This window comes from Pistacia vera, unplaced genomic scaffold (genome assembly GCF_008641045.1).
Source record: "Pistacia vera cultivar Batoury unplaced genomic scaffold, PisVer_v2 Contig168, whole genome shotgun sequence".
Lineage (NCBI taxonomy): Eukaryota > Viridiplantae > Streptophyta > Magnoliopsida > Sapindales > Anacardiaceae > Pistacia > Pistacia vera.
This window is the reverse complement of record NW_022195769.1, coordinates 71,450-90,952: the sequence shown is the minus strand read 5'-3', so window position 1 is coordinate 90,952 and position 19,503 is coordinate 71,450. Positions and strand designations below refer to the sequence as shown.

Sequence of the window (19,503 nt, the reverse complement as noted above, 5' to 3'; positions counted from 1 at the left end):
GTAATTAAATTTCATCTAGATGGGTAATCAAAAGCTTTTTAAATCACCGAAATAATAATAATAAATGAAGTATCGAGAGACAAAATTGATTGCAAAGGCAATTGTGAGTTGTGACGACTCATTTTTTATGAACTGACTAATAAAATACAAGGCAACAACACTAATTTTAATTAAGAATGAACTACCAAAATACCTGCTATGCTTGCAATGAAATAGCGCCAGATTTTGTGTTGTATGAACCCTTTACCTTCTTACTTGAACTCTCTCGAGGTTTGTTCGATTTCCGTTTCTTTGAAGCAGACTTCGATTTAGACTCTGTTTGCTCCTCGTCAATGTTTCCTTCTAGAACCACATGATCGGTGTCCTTGACATCAGAGTGTGCCAAGGATTTGGGTTTTAATTCTCTTGCGTCGATATCTGGTTCGATAACTGACATTCCAGTTAAGATATAGTCCAATAAAAATGTGCTTCTCACAAGTCTATCTATCCTGCTGAAATGCCTCTGAGTGTATGGGATGAGACCTTCCAGAAGTTCAGAAATGCCTTTAATCTGCACATTAATTGCATCAAAGAGGTAATAAGGAAATGCTCAAGAGACCACCAGAAATACTTTGTTCAACACTCCGATAACGCAGGCAACAAATCATTGATCCTTGAGCATTAGGGTGTTTACCGGGATCAAAGGTGTAATAGTATACTAAATGCAAAATCCATGATCTTATTCATTTTCATTTTCCTTTATTAGAACAATCTTTTCAAAATTGAGCCTTTTCTACAAAAAATTATCATTTTCATTCCAGCAAACAGTCTATAAACTCAAGTAATTTGTCATCAATACTTGAACTGGTGTTTGCCGTAAGCAACTCAGAAATAAGTCAGGACAGGACAATGACACCCTCAATTATCCCAAGCCAAGATCTATGATTATTAAATTTGGATCCTCCAAAACATAACTAGTAACTCACAGCAACGTGATGAAGTCTGAGAGACCAGCTATGCGACATATCCTACCATATGCTGTCACTCAACTGTTCAAGAAAAACCAGAACAAGAATGCATAAAACACCATTACCTCAATAATCTCTGTCGGAGAAAGGATGTTGAAAAGTCGGAAAAGTATGAATTGCGCAACATGACACAACTTTGGCTTTGCATTCCATTCTCGAACATATTCCAGAAGTAGACAAAACTCTTCTTTGCCAAGTGCTTGAAGGGCTTTCTCTACCTGATGTTCTGCCTCCCTCTTCCTGCAAAGACTGGAAAATAACTAAAAGAGTTTATGAGGTCTGCGAAGTTCAAATGCTATTTGAACTGCTTTACTGTAGTCGGCATCCAACACTGCATTTTCTAGTTCTTGACCTCTTAAAACACCTTCTTCCTGTATTGATAACAAAATAGATCATGTCCAAATGTTATTACGTGATTATAGAAAAACACCCTGTAACAACAAGAAATGTTGTAACAGAAACGTTAAGGGCCATTACAGCTAGAAACTTTAACAGAAATTCAAAAGGGAAAGTACACTCTTTAGTAATCAGATTTAGGTCAGAAACCCATAGTCTGATACACTACTGATTATTGCCAAGATGATGAAAAATCAAATACATCCAACATGAAAAACCAAATTCTAGTAAAAATGTACAAGCAGAACTTTTACTGATTCAGTATGGACCCACAGATTGAATAAAGAAATTATCTACTAAATTGTGAACAATGCAAGGGCCAACCATACAAAATAAAGCACCTTTTGAATGCTTTAGATGTCATCGCATTAGAATAAGCAACATTTTACCCAAGTTGGTATAGACTATACTTGAGTAAGGAAGAGCAAGTGGAGGTGACAAAACTATTATGACAACTGAAATTTTTACTAGGTGAGAAGTGCAATTATCTTGATTGAGATTATGGATCATTCTTATTAGACTTATGTGACATTTCCATTTCTTATAACAATCTTCCCCATGAAAGGAGGTTGAATAGCAATGCACTTCTCCTAGCGCAATGCCTAGGTTCATGTTACATCAAGCATTCATATTACAATGGGACAGCCTTAAAACTATGGAGCCAGCTAAACTAAGGCTCTGCCCGCCAATCCTTTTTGCTCCATAATTATTTTCCTTGTTAAGAAATAGAGAGAGAAGACTATCTCACAATAATTCAAGTATCAATGCTAGAAGCATATACAACATACATCACAACTTCTAAATATCTCAAGTATAATCATAATAATGAACAACACATAAGATGACACAAGCAGCATTTTTTTCTAATATGTCTAAAGAAAATGCTAAGAGTGTAAGAAAAAGGCACTCAAAAAATGGATGTCATGACTGACCTCTTTACGGAAAGCTTCCTCTTTATCCAAGGCGGTTGAATCATGCCACAGATTGACAAGTGCATCACTGCCACCAGTTGCAAACACTTCTGTCTTCTTCCCAACAGCCAAGGCCCAAACCTGCAAAGTCAAATCCTTATAAGCAAAAGAAAAGGGAGAGACATAAAAATAAATAAATAAATAAAGAAGCATAAAGAAGCCTTCAACTGAATCAAATAGGTTATACCGGAAATCAACATAAATATATTAAAGATAGGGAAAAAAAAAAAAAAAATTTCACTTCCAATATCTCTTTGGAGGAAAAGAGCACAAAGTATTTACCGCAAATACAAAATTCCGAGAGCATTTCCAATGGCATTTAGAATATAAACTTGGGGATATAATTTATGATCATGAATATAAGAAAAATAAGATGTATATTAGTGGAGAATTACAAAGAGATATACACTGTATGGTGATATGAAAAAGTTATTCAATTTAAGAACTAAGAGTAACATTCAGGTGTGATATGTGTGAGCTAGTGCATTTTTATAGATAACCATCTAAAGATAAAAACACTTCTGGACTGGATTCATTCTGCCTGAGGTTTTAGGAGAACTCATGATGAAATTTCCAGTTCTAAACTAGGATCTGGGTAGGGTTATTACCTATTCTAATCTAACCTGCAGTCCCTAGAGTTCTACTGGCATTACCCTTGATTTCAGCCACTAATGATGGTGGTCATATACTACATTTAAACTGAGATAGCATCCCGATCCCAATGTCACTGGAAACCCTACGAAGCCATCAAGATATATGTAACCCATGCCAATTGATTAGAAAAACCCAAGTAGGACCATCTACAACCCAACATAGGACATTTAACTCATACCCAAAGATAATAAAGAAGCACATGGATTCAATGGCCTCTTCAATTTTACGCAAACAATCAACCAGAAATGCATATAGTTTATTAACATTTTATCAATAAGATCCAAAATAGCAAAATCTACCTCTACAGAATGAAATAACCAAAGATAATAATTCTTCCAAAAAAAAAAAAAAAAATTAGAAAAAAAGAGAGGGAGAGCACTCTGAACCTTGTCCTCATGCTTATCATATGTAGCAATACATTCACTAGTTCTGACCATCCACAGCTTTACCAAACCATCAGCACCTAAAAGTAATTATTCAGTTCATTGAATATGTCATCAAAATACACAGACAAGTAAAGCAAGCAACAGCTAGCCTCATTACCACAAGAAACGATTTGGGCACCACGAGTGAGGAAAGATGCTCTTAGTACACTTGATGTGTGCCCTTCAAATGTTTTCAGGCATGAACCATCTAATATAGACCACATCTTTATTGTTTTGTCAGCAGAAGCTGTTATGACAGCTTGATCAACTGGTGAAAACTCTACAGACCAAATCCCTCTTTTATGCCCTCGAAGTGTAACAACAGATACCAGATCAGGAAGCCTCCAAACACAAGCAGTGCGATCCTGATCAACAAAAGAATCCACATGGGAGTAAATTAACTAATATGAATAACTTTCATAGTTTTTTCCCACTTTATCTTTAGGAACAAATATTCTACAAAACCCTTTTCCTTGAAGTAGCTAAAATTTTATATTTGGCCAAAAATTAATAAGATAAACAGTTTCTTATTAAATATAAGACAAATTGTAACTGAAGGAAAACTAAAATAGATTCAACGTTAAAGAAGCAGTTCCAGTAAAGTACTGACCTGAGAACCACTACAAACTAAACTATCATTTGGTGCTACAGCCAGAGAATTTATATCTTTACTATGGGCAGCTACAACTGCTTTAGCTTTCAAGTTAACAGGCTGTTCAGCATCATCCGAGAGACCATCCAAACTCCAGACCTTGATAGTATGATCACTAAACAAAAGTCAATATAGCTTAGAAACATAATCAAATTTCACAGAAACTATCAGTTAAAGAGAAAAAATTCTGTAATGTCACATTTCAACACCATAGCACAACATTAAGATTTTATACTGAAAATAAAATTCAAACTGAAGAAAGGAAAATTGGGGGTAAATATCTACAGGAGTGTAAGCAAATAGAGAGGAGAATACACAAAGCAAAACAAGGATGAGGACTAGAAAAATGATTGAAAAAATAAAATAAAATAAAAAAGCCAACAGCTTTACAAAATTGAATGTAATTTTATTCTCTTTTCACTTAGAAGTATCAGTTACCCTTTCCCTTTAATAAGCAGAAGTATTAGTTAGCTACAATTCCTAAAATCCAAGACTTGGCCACCAGCTTTTCACCCCTCTTCATAGAGCTCCCATGACAGATACCACCAAGGCTTGTGAATTCATCTATTTTACTTTGTGCTATTGCAGATGAAGTTCATGTAGATGCATGCGATGCCAATGCACAATGTAGAGTCAAAATGCCACTTGACTTCATCTCACAAGAGGGTAGAATTTGTTGATCAGATACATCTATTGTTCTACATATTTGAACTCCCCCCATGGCCAGATCCTCAAGAACATCAAACAGTTCAAAACTGTAGAACAACTTATTCACTCAATGACTAAGCCAGGTCTACTTAGACAGCATGGCAGTAATCTTTTTTTACCCTAAAAAAAAAAAAAAAAGAGAACAAAATATGGTTCTTAACACTATCCTATTTTGTATTGCTTGAAGTCAATAAAATTAGGAGAACCAAGCAGCCTATATATGTGGATGTAATTCTTCACAACTTTGATGATTAAATAAGAAAATATATTTATTGAGTAGATGCTCTATATAATTTCTAATCCTTCTTCTTAATGATAGTTTATCTGTATAATCAAGTTTAACCATCTGCTTTAGTCATCAATTTTCCCACTGAAAAATTAAGTTTAAATTTTATTAAGAACCCCATTTTATCCGACTCAATTTGGATGTAATAATGCAAATCATAGGGGTGGCAATTTCTCATACATCCAGCCGACATGACAAGAAGACATGTATGTGTCATATTCATGTCAACTTGTTTAAACTACTAAGTGTGTCGTTATTGAATATTAGAATTGAACTCCTTAACCTGCAGAACTCTTTGATGACAAGGATAATTAAGTCTGTTCTATCAACCCATTCAATGAGCTACTCTTTTCCAACCCACTCAATAACACATATATTAATACAACATTTTCTAACAAACTGTAAATAAATTAAATGATTTGAATTGTATAAATAAGTAGCTCAAATCTCTGTAAACAAATGAAATGGTCCTAAGTCCATGTGTTGAATTGTATAAACCAGTTAAGTGGCCCAAATTGTAAACAAACAGAATGTTCAAATGTAAATGCTCACCTACTGCCACTGACAAAGAAATTGCACAATTTTTTTGAAAACGCAACTGCTCCAACAGCTCCCATATGACCTGAGCCAACTCCAATACAGCGCCTGCTTTCTGATTCCCACAGCCTTACCTACAGGGGAAATGAGTACAGGGAAAATTAGAGTGCCAGAAGAGCACACATTATATTCTATTACACTAACCCACAAAAGCATATTGTCAGTAAAGTAATTACTGAATCAAAGCCATTTTTCTAACATTTTATTTTCAGAATTCATGGCTGGATGCAACCAGAGTGCTGATGGAAATCCCAACCACCTTATAAAGAAAAGAGGGCAAAGAACTTACACTGTTGTCCTTACTTCCTGTTACAATAAGGGTTTTTCCAGAACTTGATATACAAGTGTCGAGGCATAAAACAATTTCACTATGGCCTGCCAGTACATAGGAGCATGACATGGTCGCAAGATCATACACTTGAACCTGCAGGTGTACAAATTCATACATATTAGGAACCACAAACTTTGAAATTCACATCACATTTCTCCATGCACACAACTCAAGTTCTCTGCAGCTATCAGGAAACTAGTGCAATATAGCATGCATATAAGAACTTCCCTGCTACACACATAAATCAAGTAATCAACTACCAAAAGAGATTTATCACCATCATTCATGTTCAGAGAATTACAAACAATAGCAATCAAAGAGCTCTACGAAATTCAAAAAAAAGGGTCACAAAAGAAACCGTTAATCAAAATATAAACAGTTACAAGATGCTAGTCATTAGGTTTCAGATCCTCTGCTACAAAGATATCAACTCAAAGGAATTTCAACTTTGATATACCTTTTTTAAAGATGTATTAAGAAAATTACCTGTTCAAGATTTGTAGCAACAGCAACATATTTTTCCTCGTCGCCCAAAAACTTAATATCCAAAATCTCCTCATTGTACCCTACCAGCCTTTTGCTTAGTACCAACTCTGACTTACTTTCAGGAAGTTCCACTGGGGTATAAAACAGAAACTGCTGATCAGCAGTCACACAAAGCAGTCCTTGATCTAAAGGCAGCAGAATAGCAGTGGTGAAGCCCCTTGTGGTTTCATCCGTGTCAGAGCTAACAGTAACATCTGAGGACTTTTGCTCATATAGACATACTGCACTGTCAATACCAATAATACCCAAATTAAGTGATTCTTCAAGTACATTTTGATGTAAAATGAAAAAAAATAACAAATTTGGTGTGGAGGACACAGTCCTGATAACTAAACTGATCCTTTGTTTATATTTAGATTCAAACTACTTAAATGCACCATAATTCTTTACCCGTCAGAATTCCATACGCGTACAACCCCTCTTTCACCAACAGTTATGAAATAAATTTCTAATGACCCACTTCTTTTCTTTTTGGTCATCTTATTGTATGAATCCAGAAATGAAGAAAAAAGAGTCCCAGAATGAATTATGCACGCGGCTTCGACAACCTCAAATGTTGGTACAGTCATCTTGCAGCTGTAATCATGAAGGTCCCACAAGTTTACAACCTGAGATTATAAGTAAATTAATCTCTGGTTAAAAACTTAATTATGCAAATAAAAGATAGATTCTATGATCTACTATCATTAAATATAGATTAAACCAACAACTGTCCAAACAAAATAGCAAGATAAATCACATCAACAAAGTTTGAGCCTTGCCTTATCTCTTCCAGCACTGAGCAAGGTCCATCCATCTTCAGATATAGCAATAGAAGTAACTGTTGAAAAATGTTTTTCTAAAGTAGCAACACACTTCTTTCCTAAAAGATCCCAAACTCGAACGGTTGTGTCGTCACTTGCAGAGAAAAGCTACAAGTAGAATTCAGAATGATGAGCAAAAAAATACATCATAAATAAAATTTGACCACAATAACCAAAAAGACGAGTAAGAACTCTGCTCTGAAAATACAAAATAAACTAGCATTCATTACATTTAGGTCTACCTATAAAGGTATTTTTAGTTTGGGATTTTCTAAAACATATGAAGAAAAGACTCAACAATAGTAAGCAAGTATTTAAGATTTTCTAACAAGCAAAATTTTCACTAGAATTGCAAAATATAATTTCAATAGATTAAAAACATATAAATCAGTTTATACACTCAATGCTAGTATAGGTTCGTCCTTGCCAAACAGATGTTTACCCTAATGTGCCAGCAGAATTCTCTTCTTAGCAAAAGGAGTTCACAGGTTCCAACTCCTAGCTGAATTATTAAAAGAAGCTTCGAATAGAGAACTTACAAGAGATTTACTTGTTTCAGGATGGAACATGACAGAATTGACAACTCCTTTATGACCTTTGAAGTAGTGAGTACAGAAGCCACCATCAACATCCCAGACAAGAACTTTCCTGTCAGCTCCTGCAGTTGCAAGCAATCCACCAGACGCATGGCATGCCATCCCAATCACCGGACCATCGTGGCCCTGTTCAATGCCAAAACAAACACCAGCCACACTCAATGAACTATTTTTCACACAAGAAAATAAAGAAATACTATTTTAGCAGTCTTTCTCACACCACAAACACCCCATAAAACAAAAGGCCCCGATAAAATATAATTAACGGAGGAAAAAAATTTCTATACGTTGCACACAAAACGCCATTCATGCGCCAATATGATTGATAGACTTTAAAATGATATCTATGAACTTGAGAAACTAAATTTCAAATCCATATTACTACTAAATTACCTTCCAAGTGCGGAGGCATTTGAGTGTGGACAAATCCCAGACCTTTATTTGTCGACTGTGACCAGACGAAAATAGAAGCTTATCATTAGGGCTAAGAGCCAAAGCCGTAATAGTATCAGAATCAGCTTCAATTGTCGATTTAATGGAAGCGTTGGACGAGTCGACGATGTTGATTGAATCGCCACACGAGCACACCATGAATGAGCCGTCTGACGACACCACCACCGGCCCGCCGCCGTAGAATTGCCGCAATATCGGCTCGCACCTGTAGTTTTTCTTCAGAGCAAGGGATGCCATTGAGAGAGACGGAGAGACCCCTAGCTATGGTGCTGTTACTTTCTATTTCTAGCGTAAAGAGAAGCTAATTTCAGTATCTAAGTACCGGTCAATGAAATGGCTAATGAAGACTGCCAAGAAAAGTGATGGTCACTCGAGCGAAGTTAAAGCTCAGTCGAAGCAGCAAACAAAATTATTATTAACACAGCCGACAACCCTGGAACGAAGAGTTGATTCAAAAAGTAAGATGAAATTCGATTCCGCTTTCAACAAGATTGGAGGCGAGTTCTTTGGTATGAGGAAAATTAGGGATGCTGCTTTTTTGGCTGCAGAAAGAGAAGTAGCGAGGGGAAAAGCAGAAGCGGCGAAGGAGGAAGTTAAGTTTTATTTTGTTTGGCGTTTTCAAAAGGGCTACAATCCCACATCTCCTCTAAGGTTTCAGTTTTAATACCTTACACCCGAAAGGTATGATAAATAACCCTTACCTCCCTCTATATTTGGAGATTTATCTAATACATCCCCTCTAGGCTCTAGCTCTATGGCTCTATCATTTACCTACTTAAAATATATTTTTTAATTCCTCCTACCTTCTTGTTTCTGTAAAACATTACACTGGCAGAATAGCTTCTACGTAATTTATTATTTATTTATGATTTTTATAATTATTATTTTTAAGAAAAATACTTAATTTTACCAAAATTCTTTTTTTTTTTAATTTGATTTTTTTCCCTTAAATGTTTATTTAAATGTGTAACATTCCCAAGGAAAATATAATTGTAAGTTCAAGGTTGATCTTGTGGATTTGGATATTTATCAAGGAAAGGATTTAAGAAATTTGTTGAGTAAGTGATGGAAGGGTAAAATAGACTTTTAATTTAGAAGTTGGTTACCACAACATATCACTAACAACAAAAGCGTCTTTAATACTTTTAAAACAAAGTGGATGAGTGTGATATTAATTGATCTTATAGGGGGTAGATGGACCGTGGACGGGAGGTCTGGGATAATTTTCATACTTTTGGGGTGTGATATAAAAACTGAAACCTTAGGGGAGGTGTGTAATAGTCCTTTTCGTTATTTGATGAAGCCAAGGTCTAGTCGCACATTTATTATTAAAACAAATATATATTTATCGAGTAAATAATAATTTGAGCTAAATCAAAGATTTATATTTATATGATAAGTAAGGATTGTGAATCTATGATGTATACAATCTCGGTTTATACTCAACAAAGACCTCTAAAATTATAAATTCATGTACTTAAAATCATAATTATTCTTTAGCTATTTCGTTTAAAGTTAATTTTTACTTGTAAAATAAAACATAGGGAAGTTAGCGCCCCGCCGCTTATTTTAATTTATATTTTTGTTTAGAATAAACAACTTTTCCTACCCAAAAAGTTTCAAAATACAACTTTTCGTCCAATGTTTATATTTCATTAATACCCAAAATAATACACTTCAGTTTCTCAGCTAGGATTCGGCGAGTTACCAAGAGCTAAGGTAAGAGAGATTTTGTAGAGTAAAAGTTGATTTAATATTCGTCGTCGAAATCAATCAGAAATCAGCTAAGAACAGGAAACCCTAACTTTACGATGGCCAGCAATCGATGAAAAATCAAATGTCAGAGTGAGAGGGGTTTTTTAGGAAAGAGACCAAATGTTCAAATGGTGGTAATGGAAAGAATTTTCGCTATCAAAATCGGTTTTGGGTAGTAACGGAATATTAACTTTGAGTGAGAAAGTGATATTTTGAGACTTTTTGGGTGGGAAAGTGTTATTAAGCAAACCTTAGGTGGGAAAAATTGTTTACTCTTTTGTTTATGACAGATTTACAAGATGAATTGAGAAAGACTAATGCTACACCTACAACCTCTTCTCATAAATTTTCTCTCACAATCCCAACGTGCCAATTCAAAATTAGTCAATCATAATTTATTAAGTGGGACCCAAATGAGACCCATTGTAAACTATTACATCGAGGTTGTGAGAAGATGTTGTGGGTGTAACATTTTCTATTAAGAAATGACTGAAAAGAGTCTCAATCGGGACTCGGGATTTAAGACTGTAAATTAAAAGTCCATCAACATATACAGGGCCGTCTCAAGAACATTTGTAACCCTAGATAAGAGTTGCTTTAGGGGCCTTCTAATAACATAAGTATATATTAAAAAATTATTTCAAATTTATTTTTCTTGCCTTTTGAGATGCAAAATCACTAATTAAATTTTTATATTCAAGTTTAGAAACCAAATCTTTTTCAATTGATAATATAACTAAATTACCTAATCTTTCTTGTGACATAGTTAAATGCAAATAAAATTTTATTAATTTTAATTTTGAAAAACTTCTTTCTGCTGAAGCTACAATAATAGGAATAGTTAACAGTACTCTATAAGTTATCCATGCATTTGGAAAAGAATTCACCTTTTTTATAAAATCTAGTATTTCAAGTGTTGTTTTAATTTCTACGTTTATAATTTCTTTTAAAATTTTTAATTCTAAATATAAATCTAAACCATCAATATTAGAGAGCATGTCATGTTTTAAAAAGTTTTCAAGATTTAAACACTATTTCCGCAAACTATCATCATCAAGCAATTTTCACTTTTCTATATTATAAATGAAACCAAAATTATTACTATATATTTCAAATTATTCAAACCTACTTTGAAGTGAGGAAATTGCATGATCAACTAAATATGTGAAATAATTTATTATATAAGATTATTCAGCAGACAATTTCATCTCTTCGTTTTCATTCTCATCAAATTGTTTTTTTCTCTTGATTATACGTTTTTCGTGAAATTTTGGTTCTATATTCATTTGCTCTGCAATCTCTTTAGTATAAACCATAGAAGATGTAAACCCATTTTCTCAATATTTTTTAAAAAATGAAACAAGCCATTTCAACTAATCTGTTGTAACAACAATGTCCATATTTTTAGATTGTAAATATTTACTAACCATATTAACAGCAAATAACTTTTCATACTAAATATTCATGCCTAATAGAAATTCGCAACGTGTTTGTGATAATGACTTAAGTGTCAAATTATAAACATGATCTTGCAAAATTTTCCATCATTTTGTGGAAGAAGAAAATATTGAGTATATACGTTGTGTCACTCCAAAAAATGTAATAGCACTAGCACATGAATTAGCCATATCACAACGAACTAAATTAAGACTATGACAACCACATGGTGTATAAACTGCTCTAGAATATCTAATAATCTTTTTTACACACCTTGATGTTTACCTTTCATATTAGACCCATTATCATATCTTTGTCCTCTCACATTATTTACATCAAGTTCAAGATTTTTTAATATACTTGTGAGAACATTAAAAAAGCATTGACCAGAAGTATCATCCACTTTTATAAAATCTATAAAGTACTCTTCTATTTTTATTGGACTTATTGAAATATCTACACATCTTAATATAAGTGACATTTGTTCTTGATGACTTGTATCTGGGGTATAATCAAGTATAACTGAACATTATTTTGATTCTATGGTTTTTTTAATAATAGTATTTCTTATTTCTAATGCTAAAATATTTATCAACTCATTTTGTATTTTATGACCAAGATAATGAATATGAATTTCTCCATTTTGAATATGTCTAAGGTGTTCTTGCATTATTGGATCAAACTCAACAATCATTTCAATTAAACTAAAAAAATTTACATTATTTTCTTGATAAATCTTCTCATTTGTACCACAAAATGCCAAATTATTTTTTGAAAGATTTTTTATGACCGCTATAATTTTTAATAGTACATTCTTCCAATGCTCTTTCTCTTTATTTATTTTCTCTTGTAAATATTTATCAATTGTTTTGTTTTTAAGCAATCTCATCTCAACATCAACCCAAATGTTCATATTTATAGCATGTTCATTGCTTGTTTCGTGACTTTTAAGCTTGGCACTAAGATTTTTACAATCTCCACACCTTTCATTTGCTAATTGAATTGTATTTGCTTTTAAACTAAATAATTTACAACAAAAAAAAAATACTTTATTTAATTCTTTTGAATATACTAGCCATTTTCTATCATGTTTTTCTTCATTTGGTAATTTTCGAATTTAATGAATTGTAGAAAAGCGTCTAGAATTTTCATCTCTTAGAAAATCTAAAACTTGTCTAATTGGATATTTTTCAACTAATAAATCACATAAATTTGTGTTTAAATTATTCCAGTGTACCGGGTCATAAATATTTTTAATAATTGTTTCATCTTTATCATTAATATTTTCATTTTTGTCAAATAGAATTTCTTCTTTTAAATTTTCATGAGACTCTTCACTAGTATTTGATGAATTTGAATTATTATCTTTAAAAATTTCTTCACAATTTTCAATTGATTTTTCATTTAAATCTTCATTTGATTTTTCTAGCATTTGGTGTTTTGTATCAATAACAAATTTATCAAGTGTACCTTTTTGGGATTGAATTAGTTCTTCTATTTTTATTTTTTTCTTACGTTTTTCAAATCCAAATTCACACTTCCTAGTAGACATCTATATTCAAAGAATAAATAATTTAGAGCTCTTAATATTATTTTGCTAAAATAAAAATAATTATAAAAATTAAGAAGGAATTTTAGCACCTGATTTTGCTTTTTGCTGTGCTAATACTAAAAAACCTTATATTATTACCTTGCATAAAAATAATAATGTAAATCACTTGATCAAATATAAAGTAAAATCAGTTAACAATGCTAAAAGTAAAATGATTTAAAACTCTTAATATTACCTTGCATAAAAATAATAATATAAATCACATTTATTTGATAAATTTATGTAATAAAGATGAGAAATGAGAGACAATAGATGAGAAAGGAGAGACAAGAGAGTAAACTGAGGTAGAATAATAAGAGTAAAAGATGAGAAAATTTTAAATAAAATGAGGTTTATATAAGAGATGGTGGTTCCGATTTGGGGGAGAGAGATGTGATTTGACATTTGAGAGTGGGAGAGTTGCGCGAGAGTGTTTCAATTTGCAATAGAAAAGTGAGCCACCATTTGTGTTTTAAGTTTTAGAGATAGGCATGGCTGTTTGGACATATGGGTGAATTGATGGGAATTGAGAAATTATAAATACATTAAAAAAACTCATAAAAAAATCATTTTGGGTTGAGGTTGGCATAGGCAAGTATATGGTGGGATGGATGAAAATTGAAAAAATTATAAATATATTAAAAATACTTTAAAAAATAATTTTATGGTGGGAAATCTTTTTTGGGGGTCCTAGGCAGGTGCGTTAAGCCGGGCCTGAACATATATAATCTCTGCTCTCTAAAGTTTGTAACTTTGTATATGCGAGTTCGAAATTATTAGTAAGATCAAAGAATAGCTCCATAGAAAGAAAAGTAATAAATCTCAAAGATTTCCATTTTGTTTGGACGTTTTTGTTCGGCCATTCTGCTCCACCACCACACCTTCGCTTTTACGTGCCTGATCATCATAAAAACAAAAGTATACCATGTTGACTTGACTTATATGTAATTTGGATGTTTTCGTTTGCTTTTTTTTTTTTTTTTCAATTGTCAAAATTATTTGGTTTTGAGTTTGAGGTTTCAGTTTAGAAGAAAAGTGTTAGTTAATTGGGGCAAAAGAGCAAGAGGCGGATGAATTAGTGATAGGCAAGTATAATATATTTTGAGATTTAATTGTTTTATAGGTTTTTTTGGTAAGGTTAAATTTGTCATAAATTAAAATAAATCATAAAATGAGGGATAAAGAACATAGAGGTTGGGGGAAAAAACCACGAGTAATGCTACAGTCTCCGAAAGTAATGTACCAAATGACGTGACATAATCCTGACTGTCGATTAATATTAATTCATAATTAATCAACGGTCAGGATTGTATCATGTTATTCGGTGCATGAATTCGGTACACTACCTTTGGTGACTGTATTATTTTTCAAAAAACATTTCCCTAAAACATAAAAAAATAAAAATAAAATAATAATAATAATAATTTGTGGGCTCCGAACATCAAGTTATGCAGCTTTAAGCCCAATAAGCTCAATCTTAAGTGAACCCAAATGAGAGGTTCTTGCAAATGGGCTCCGAATACTTATTTGTTTACGTGTTGGAATTGAGTCAAGAATGGGAATCCTATAGATAATCAATTCCATAAAAGCATGGGTAAAGGATTCCTTCAAAATAAATCTAAAAACATGAGTTGTTTCTCAAGTAAAAGTAGTAGAAAATAGATAAAAACAACTCTTTTTTCAGTTGTTTCTAGTAGATATAATAGCTTTTTGATGCTCTTACTAGATTCTTCTAAGTCATTAATATATTATTCAATTTTAAATCAATTAAATAGATAAATCAATTAAATAGATAATGCTTCAGCCAACATATGCACTATAATTTCATAATAGCTAGTGCTTTACACTTCGGAAACCCACAAAACGCAAATATTTTTCCATTCTAAAGCACTAAAATTAGAAAAGTTGAACTGAAAATTTGAATAATCATAGCTTATGTTGGACTAAATATCAAGGGAGCGTTTGGTTACGACAATATTTATTACTAAAAAGATATGATTATCAGTAAGATAGATAATCATGAAGATTAATGGGTATAAATTATTATTGTTTGTGTGGACTGTATAAATAACTAATGTGTTTGGTTGGCTGTAATTACAAAATACTTGGATGTTATTTTATTGAAATTTCATTTACAAGAATATATGTGTGTGTGTGTGTGTGTGTGTGTGTGAGGGTAAAGAAGTCATTCAACAAATTGGGTCAATTATTATTTGACATCAAAAGGAGGACATTTGTGTCCAGAATTTTTATTAAGTAAGGGTAAAATTGAAAAAAAAATTGGATTACCACATAATAACCGGATTAAAAGATTGATTACCAGAGTAATCTTCTTAAGACCCTAACCATACGCAACGTAAATGTTAAGTCCATACTTGTAGCTTAAATTTTTAGGTCGAGTACTAACTTAACATTGTGTCATAATCAAAAGCTGAAAGAAATTTGAGGTTCTCAACCTTAGTGTTTTAATTCTAATATCATACAAACAAAAGTTCAATATTAATTATTAAATTAACATATTTGAAAGTATTTCAATGTGTGGATTAAATGTGAAAGACCAGTTATTACCTTCACAATATATAAAATCAAAAGTCAAAGACCAGTCGCACAGTTTTGGTTTGTACAAAAACTTCAAGACGTTCACACTTGAGAATTTATGCAGAGAATAGTTCTCTAGTTAGAGCTGTCCTAACATAATTATTCAGCACTATAGTTAATCACTGTTGGATCCTTATATACAAAATATTATTTTGGTCTAATGAGTGAACGCAACGATATTCAAGCATAGTCATGATATAATTATACTATTTTCAATAAAATAATTAAATATATTTTTAATAAACTATTTATTAAAAAAGTAATACAATTTTTTTTTTTTCTTTTAATGATAATGATATGCACCGAAGGTTGAAATTATCTTTTCAATAATCATCATCAATGTCACTCACATCAAATTACATAAAACCTTTTTTTCAAAATTTTCAAATCTCTATAAACTTTCAATCATTACAATAAGGACCCCCTCTTCAAAGTGGGGAAACCCATTTCATCATAATCAGCCCACCAAATTGATTTAAGTTATATATATATAATTTATTAACTTATTTATAAATTCATGTTATCTCATTTTATGAATCCGAATTCACAATTGGAACCTCGGTCAAACCCTTAATCTTTGAGGACCGGAAAATAGTAACTTTCACTCATATAGAATTTGAGGAGCAAACAATTTATTTCAAAAAAACCGCGTCAAAAATAAATATTTATCAATATTATTATATGATAAAGTAAGTTTTTTATTCAAGGAAATAACTAAAACTTTTCACATTTAAAAAAAATATATATTTCGAAAGAAGAAAAGAAATAAAGAAATCTGCCAATTACTTAAAAGCATTTTTAAAATTATTTTATTAATTTGTTTAGTTATAAGTACGAAAACAAATTTGTTATACCTAAAAAATCATGTTGGTGTCAGTTCAACAAGTGTCTAAAAGATAAAGTATACTAGCTGTCAAGCCCATACCAGCTAAAAAATATTTATACCAATCATGTCTCATTTTAAGAGATGGACGGATGAGAACTCTCCATGTGTCAAAGCAACTTGCAAAAACATTCATTACATTGACCTCAAAGGTGTATAAATTAACACATCTCTTCACGAAAATGAGAGACTGGACATATGAGAGCTAGACATAGATTTGAGCTTTATTATTTTTCTCTGTAAACAAAGTTTTTTTTCATCTTTGTATGTCTTATAGCAATATCATAGAAATAGTTAGAGAATAGCAAAATAACAGTGGATGTATGATTCATTTTAAGCATCCGAACCACTTTAAAAACTTCTTTTGTCAATCTTTTATTTATGTTTCTGTAATATATATAATCTCAGCACCATATTCAAATTTCATGAATCCATCACATATAATTTTTAAGACTCTTTTAACACTTTACATGTACAAATTCTTGATGTTAAAATCAAACAGCAACAAAATTAATCAAGTGGAATAAGTATCCACAACTATGGATTTGACCCCACTGCCTAACAAAGGTTTGGTTGTGAATTAAAATTCTAAAATAAGGAAGCATACAGAACAAAAACGAAAGTGCTTTTTTGAAAAAGTCGATTACAGAAACACTTCTTATGGTCAATAAGTATGGTCCCCATATGTGGAATTTTTATTATTAAAACTTGTGGCTTATCTTCATTGATGTGATGCTTCGAAACTCGAAAGTAAAGAGAATATTAGAAATATTTGCATGTTCACATACAAATTAGTAAATTTCCCATTAGAAATTTTTAATGACTACTCTTTGTTTGGTAAAATGGTTTTTTAGCTTCTATTATGGAGAATGGAAACTATTTTTTTTTTTTTTTTTTTTAGCATTTATGCATTTTTAATATAAATTTTCATAAAGATTTTATTTTTTAATATATAATTTACATTTTCTTAGACGACAACCATTCATTAACCACCTCTAAGTGGTCGAGTGGTTGGACAAAGATTCTTAAGTGTATTACTCAAAATATCCTTAATTGGAGTTACCTTAGTTGTTAATAGAGATAACCACTGAAGGGTATACCTTGTCGTTAACTTCAGTCTCTCAAAGAATGAGTCAAGATACATGTAAGTTAGTCTGGACACTACCAATCACATAAAAAAAAATAAAAAAAAAAAAAAAAAAAAAAAAAAAAAAAAAAAAAAAAAAAAAAAAAAAAAAAAAAGGGAAAAAAAAAAGGACAACCATGGCATGGACCATTTTGTGGCACATTAATGCATTATCTTCCATAAATTTTCTAAGCATGCGGTGAATATTGGCATCCTTGTCATCGCTATCATTGGCACTATTCATTTGTTCCTGTCTCTAAACAAGAATAATCAAAACAAATGGTAGATAATAAGTAAACCCAAATTAATTTAATTGTTAAATAATGTAAGAATTAACAATAATTTTTAGAAATTTGGGGTTATAAGAAATCCCCGCGTAAGAGCATTAAAAACCCAATTAATATGAGGTGTTTAATAGTTTTTTTAATTTTTTTTTTTAAATTAGTAAACGTTTAAGACTCAACGATATTTTAGGTACGAATGAAACCGGTCATTTGTTTATTTATATGCTTGTTTTTACATACTTTTATCAGCTTCTTTCTACTAATCGACCTATAATCTCACTAACTAAGAGATCGTGGCCTAAAATCTGAAATGGGTATAATTTTTTATTTACCTAAAATGAGTGCAAACTTTAATTAGGTTTAGCATAAACATGTTATGCTTGTCAGTTGTCGGTAGGTATACATTATATTTAACAAAAGAATCTTACTGATGTTAACTTCTTGCATTAATTAATTGAAAGAATAAATTAAAGTGTTATGCCTATAGTTTTCAGGTTTAACACTATTCCTCAGTTTGTTGAACTTCTCAAACCCTATTATATTATACTATCCTATCTTACAAAGTGAAAAACGTATTTGTTTTAATATTGGCTATTCAATTTAAAATTCAATCATATTTTATTCAACTCAAAACATTTTATAATTACTTTTCTTAATAAAAAGTTTATAAATTAATAAAAACACCCCCATCCACCCAAGCAACAGTTGCCCGATAGCAACCACCGCCAACCGTCGCTCCCATCGTTGGTCGTCGGCGTCGAAACGACACACGATTGGTCAGATTTGGTCATTCGTGCATCGATCTGTCCGTTTTCAATCAAATCCACTAACAGCCAGATCCAACAAGTCGTGCCCCATTTCGACAACTTCCGACGACTGTCAGCACAGTGGTGGCTGGCTGCCAATAATCAGTTGGGTGGTGGGGGTATTTTTATTAATTTATAAACTTTTATTGTGTTGGGAAGGTGTTTAGCTAAATTAACAAATATAGGGGGTTAAAAATAATATAAATATTTTCAGAAAATGTTTAAAAAAAATGTACTAAACATATTCTCATAATCTAATTCTATTTGATTAATATATATCATAATATAATATTATTAAAAAAAGTGTACCAAACCGGCCCTATGATACTCAGAAGATTATTATTATTAATTAATATAATCATATATCATTAATTACAATAATTTGTAATGCTTTTGTTATCATTTATTATTATTATTATTATTTATGCATGCCACCCACAAATTAACTGGAGAAGGGGACAAAAGATGTTTACAAACAAGTTCTAATTTAATTGAACTATCCTTTTACCATCTTTCTTTTAGGAAACATCGAAAGCCCACCATAGAAAAATAAATTAATCCCTTACAATAATAATCCATATACAGTATAAAACACACA

The 19,503-nt window shown here is 31.7% G+C and overlaps 1 protein-coding gene across 1 annotated transcript; it reads right to left on the bottom strand.

Moving 5' to 3' along the window:
* Nucleotides 1-40: 40 nt before the first annotated feature.
* Nucleotides 41-9,034, bottom strand: LOC116125559 (transducin beta-like protein 3). Its single transcript, XM_031411261.1, is given in 13 exon segments — nt 41-550; nt 1,073-1,378; nt 2,336-2,455; nt 3,415-3,491; nt 3,572-3,818; nt 4,064-4,220; nt 5,652-5,770; nt 5,986-6,120; nt 6,514-6,799; nt 6,964-7,181; nt 7,335-7,484; nt 7,916-8,098; nt 8,366-9,034. Coding segments are annotated over 13 exon segments (2,649 nt in total). The 5' UTR covers nt 8,663-9,034; the 3' UTR covers nt 41-196.
* Nucleotides 9,035-19,503: the final 10,469 nt, after the last annotated feature.